Raw genomic sequence first — 5593 nt, forward strand, 5'->3', positions numbered from 1 at the left:
ATATATATATATATATATATACACATACATACATACATTTTGAGACATTGTTCTGTGTATGTGATTTCTAATTCCCTTGGTCCCCAACCACTACTCCAAGCATACAATCAACTCTGCTTTTTCATCCATGCTGTATAAACATGTATGTATATATACATACATATACACACTTCATAAAGAGTGTTGCTGTAAGATAGAAGAAAGAAAACAAGATGAAACAAACATAAATAATACCTTGCAAAATTGTACTCCACTATAGATTTAGGATAATACCTTCCATATGATGGTATGACTCAGAATAATTTCTTTCAGTAATTTAATCTCTAAAACATGTTAATTTTTCACCCTCCACCCTCCCCATTATACAACATTAAACATTCAGTGATTCTCTTTTCATTATTTGGCAAATATGGTTAAATCTATACTCTTCTATACTAAATCTATACTGAAGAAGTCTTACAAGGCTGAAAGCTGTCTGGAGTTGTCTCCCATTACTTTGCCAGACTAATTAAAATATTCTGTGCTGACCTCATCAGTGACAGACATTCTGTCCCATGTATCTCCTCTTGTCAATTAAATTATTGTTTGCCATTAATTAATGTTGTCTTTTCTTCGACACATAATTATTCCTAGTGAGTTCACTGCATTAATAATATCAACGCTGACTTAATTAATGAAACCATATTGACTTTTTCTGTTTCAGTTCACCGTTACAGTAACCAAGTCTTTTATTGACTACATCAAAAGTCAACACTTGGTATTTGAAGTGTTTGGTCACTACCAACAACATCCTCTTCATGAACAAGCCAAAGAGAATTTGTTGTATGTATTTTTTGTTTCATTTTTGTCTGCCTCACTTTTTCTTTGTCTTTCTAATTCTATCTATGACTGCAAACTCGCCCGATACTTTATACAGGGTGAGCCAAAAGTAGGTGGACAGTATTTGGAATAAGTTTATGTATCAGTTATATTATAAATGTTTTTTTACTGTCCACCTACTTTTGGCTCACCCTGTATATTAATATATAGTAATAATGTGGAGGCGCAATGGCCCAGTGGTTAGGGCAGCGGACTTGTAGTCAGAGGATCGCAGTTTCGATTTCCAGACCGGGCATTATGTGTGTTTATTGAGTGAAAACACCTAAAGCTCCATGAGGCTCTGGCAGGGGCTGGTGGCGACCCCTGTTGTACTCTTTTGCCCCAACTTTCTCTCACTCTTTCTTCCTGTTTCTTGAGTAAAGCTGCGATGGACTGGCGTCCTGTCCAGCTGGGAGGAACACATATGCCATAGAAACCGGGTCCATGAGCCTGGCTATGTTTTAAAAGGGCGCAAAGAAAGAAAGATATAGTAATAATAAACACAGAAAACATAATTGGTATTTTAAGCTTTATAAAACATACACTCATTTCAGTGAACCAATTGTCATCATTATACAAGGCAGTTGGGTATATTATATTGTGTAGTCAACCCATTTCTTCAGCATTCTCAGCAAATATTATGAAGCATAGTGGGTTGTGTGCCATGATATATTTCAGCTATGTTGCACCTGCCAGTGCACTGCTATACCATACCATACTGTACTATTCTATATTCGTTGTAGTACTCAGTCGGTTACTTTGACGAGGGTTCCAGTTGATCCAATAATTTTGAGTCCTTTATATTGAATTGAATTAAATAAATTAAACAGAATGATATCTGTTCCTTATGGCTTTATTTACAGGTGTTCTGGAAGCCCATTATACTCAAACATCCGACGTCCCCCACGTCGCAGTTTTCCCATGTCTCTGCCTGTATCAAAACCAGTACCATCACCAAAATTCGGTGTCATAACTCCACCCAGGTAAAAAAATAAAATAAATAATAAATAAATATGATATAATCTAAATTTAGTTTTCATTCCATGAAAAGTTATTTGTTAATTGAATAAAAAAAAAAGTTATATTAACACTCATATATTTATTAGTAAAAGAAATATTTCATTATATTATTTATCTTGTATATATTATTTGTGTTATCTTTAAAGCAATTTGTAATTGTTCTGGAATAAGTTAGTACTTTCCTTTTATTTAAACTTAATGTGTAATAATAGCGAATATCTTCGGTGTATTCCTTATCAGAGGTATCTCTCAATGGTAATTAGTCCTTTCAGAGAAGTTCGTTATTGTTGTTGATTAGTTCCAGGTCAGACCTAATTGAGTAGATTTAGTATCAAAGACATTCCAGTTCTGTTTTATTTTATTTTATTTTTTTTTTTGCTTTAAAGAGTATCTAGGAATATATTATTCAGTGTGTCCCTTCCTTTGCCAAGATATCTGGATGTGATTTGACTGAGGTTTTGCTGTTATTTCTAGCAGGTTAAGCAACCATGTAAAGGCTTCTTCAATGGCTTGTTTGATAAGAGGTGTATGGCTGTTGTGATCAGTGCCTATGTGTGTTAGAAATAACAATAACCAGGTGAGAAGTTTACTCTCGGCTCAGTGACGATCCTTCTGCTCGTGAATACAGGTGCATAAACAAAACCCGAAAGTCAGTTTATGAATGGAATTTGACTGGCAATACTTGATTTTCAAGTAGATGTTTTGCAGTTTTTGGCTGAAAGAACTACCATACACATGTATATCCCATACATGTATGTGTGTATGTGCATATGAGTGCATGCATGTGTAGCTTTGGTTCTGCTGATTTTGAAGATAATGAAAAATTTAGAGAAAATATCTTTGCTATTATTAAGCTGGTGGTTTGAAACGAATTATCATGAAATTTTAGAGCAAGGCTTAAATCAACATCTCTTTAAACTGAGAAGTTTGTTTCATAAAACCAGAGTTAATCTCAGATGGGTTCGTATTGAAATGGTTAAACTCTCAAGTTAGAATATTTAATTTTTGCATTCAATGACTGTCTAGCTTTGGGTGACAATTTAAGGGTGTCAAAAAAATGAGACAGTCTGTTCACAATCCTTGCCAATTTAATAATAATAATAATAATAATAATAATAATAACAACAACAATAATTGTTTCAAATTTTAGCACAAGGCCAGCAATTTGAGGGGAGGAGGTAAGTCAATTACATTGACCTCAGTACTAAACAGGTACTTATTTTGTCAACCCTGGGAGCCTGAAAAGCAAAGTTGACCTTGGAGGAATTTGAACTCAGAATGTAAAGATGGATGACATGCTGCTAAGCATTTTGCCTGGCATGCTTATGGTTCTGCCAGCCCACCGCCTTCTTAATAATAATAATAATAATAATAATAATAATAATGATGATGAAGATAATCATAACCCTTTTTATTGTTTTGAATAAAATTTTTTTCAATATTTTGGTAACTTATTTGCTTTATCTCTCAACTTCCTTCAAAAGTAGCCTAGCATTCAAAGAAAGGCCATCATGTGACACCACCTGAAGACACCTTTCTGCCAGTTCTTTGATCCCATGCTGATACCAGTTTTTGTCCTTCAAGTTGAAGAACTCCTTCACTGAAGCTTCTACCTCCTCTTATCTGTTGAAGCATCATGAGCACAGGAAGTGAACCATGGGCTGGAATGAGAAATTATCTCAAGAAGATATTTTCCCCACAATCTTAACATGCAAAAGCAGTAGTTAAGCAAGGGCCAGCTTCTGGAACCTGTTACCAAACATGGCCATTTCGAACACTTTTGACTCGACACAATACTCTTGACACAAGACCTGAAATTTTAGTTGGGGTGGCTAGTTGATTACATTGACCCTAATGTTCAACTGGTACTTGTTTTATTGGCCCTGAAAGGATGAAAAGCAAAGTCAACCTCAGCAAAATTTGAACTCTGAACACAAAGACAAATGAAATACCACTAAGCATTTTGTTCCCTGCGCTAAGGATTCCGCCAATAACAATAATAATGAAGGCAGAAAGCTGGCAGAATTGTTAGCATTCCAGGCAAAATTACATCTGTCTTTATGATCTGAGTTCAAATTCTGCTGAGGTCAACTTTGACTTTCATCCTTTCAGGGTTGATAAAATAAGTACCAGTTGAGTACTGGGGTCAATGTAATTGATCTTCCCGCTTCCCTGAAATTACAGACCTTGTGCCATATTTTGAAACTAGTAATAATAATAATAATAATGATGCAATAGCTACCTGCTAACTAAGGCATTTTTTGATTGGCTAAGGTCTTGTATGGAATTAGTTTACATGGTATAAACATAGAATAAGCATTTAGAAAATCTTCTTCAGTTTTAAATGTTTGTTTATTCCTTATATCATTGCACTTTAATTTTTTTTTTCTTTTTTTATCATTTCTTTTATTTGTTTTGTTTTAATTTTTTGGAACTTCTGTTTATCAATTTTTATTTTATCATTATTTCTTTTTTATTTATTTATTATTATTTATTGTTGTTGTTGTTATCGTTCTGTTATGTTTTTTATTTTCCATTGCACCAATTCTGTAGCGCTTCAGAAGCAAACATACCACTTAATTCTCTTGTAATGGAGATAAACAAATCATTAACCAATTGGTAAGGTTGACTTCAAGTTATCAACTACTATCTCTTTTACTACTACTACTACTACTACTACTACTACTACTTGGTGAATGGTTTCTTTGACTTCACTACTAACATCTCTGTTGTATTAACATCTACTCTCATTGTCTAGCTAATGTCTTGCTCTTGTCTCCTTGAAGACAGGAATAACAACATCCACCACCCATCTCTAATGATGTGAGCGTTTTATTACATGGCTTTCTGCCATTTAATCTCATTCTCTCTCTCTCTCTCTCTTACTTTCACCTCCCACTCTCTCTTTTTTCACTGCCTCGTCTTTCTCTCTCTCACTACTCACACTTCACTCCCTTAGTTATTCTACGTCACTCAATAATGTCGACAAGTATGTCCATATACATGTGAATATATATATATATATATATATATATATATATAGGAGAATGTACGAAAAAACAACAACAGACGAGGACAGGTGGTGTAAATAACAAAAGGATGTATTAATATATATATATATGATATAATAATACACCTTTCTTACGAAGTCATAATTATTTAATAATTATAGCTGCAGGTATGGCTGTGGGGTTAAGAATCTTGCTTTGCAACCGTGTGGTTTTGGGTTCAGTTCCATTGTGCAGCACCTTGAAGATATACATACATACATTATATATATATATATATATAAAATGGACTCTCCCATTGTTAGACGACGTATGAAGGTTCGACAATTTCTTAACGAACAACCACACAGATGATTTGCTTAGAGTGATCAAATGTTTGTGTAGACATAAGCTCACTCCCTCCATCAGATCAACATTACCTGTACAGGTGCAACAGGTGCCACATATCGAAATGATCACAGAGCAACATGAAATGAAGTGCTTTGCTCAAGAACACAATGCAATGCCTGGTCTGGGAATTGAACCCACGGTGTCGCAATCATGGTTGTAGCACCTTAACCACTAAGGCAGAATCGTAAGCACACAAGGCTAAATGCTTAATGATATTTCATTCATCTTTTACATTCTGGGTTCAAATTCTGCAAAAGTTGACTTTGTCTATCATCCTTTCAGGGCCAATAAAATAAGTACCAGTTAAACACTGGGCT

The 5593-nt window shown here is 34.5% G+C and overlaps 1 protein-coding gene across 10 annotated transcripts in view; it reads left to right on the top strand.

Annotated features, from left to right (window-relative positions):
• Positions 1 to 5593, top strand: part of LOC106880568 (kinesin-like protein unc-104) — a 305280-nt gene that overhangs the window by 252313 nt on the left and 47374 nt on the right. For 7 of the 10 annotated variants that reach the window (XM_052976565.1, XM_052976570.1, XM_052976569.1 and 4 more), the window contains 3 exons: positions 704 to 822; positions 1722 to 1841; positions 4432 to 4497. In XM_052976565.1, the coding sequence (XP_052832525.1) occupies positions 704 to 822; positions 1722 to 1841; positions 4432 to 4497 (305 nt within the window). The remainder of the gene's footprint in view (positions 1 to 703; positions 823 to 1721; positions 1842 to 4431; positions 4498 to 5593) is intronic. The other 3 variants (XM_052976571.1, XM_052976573.1, XM_052976574.1) reach the window with 1 other exon arrangement.

Source organism: Octopus bimaculoides, chromosome 25, assembly GCF_001194135.2.
Source record: "Octopus bimaculoides isolate UCB-OBI-ISO-001 chromosome 25, ASM119413v2, whole genome shotgun sequence".
In the NCBI taxonomy this organism is placed as follows: domain Eukaryota; kingdom Metazoa; phylum Mollusca; class Cephalopoda; order Octopoda; family Octopodidae; genus Octopus; species Octopus bimaculoides.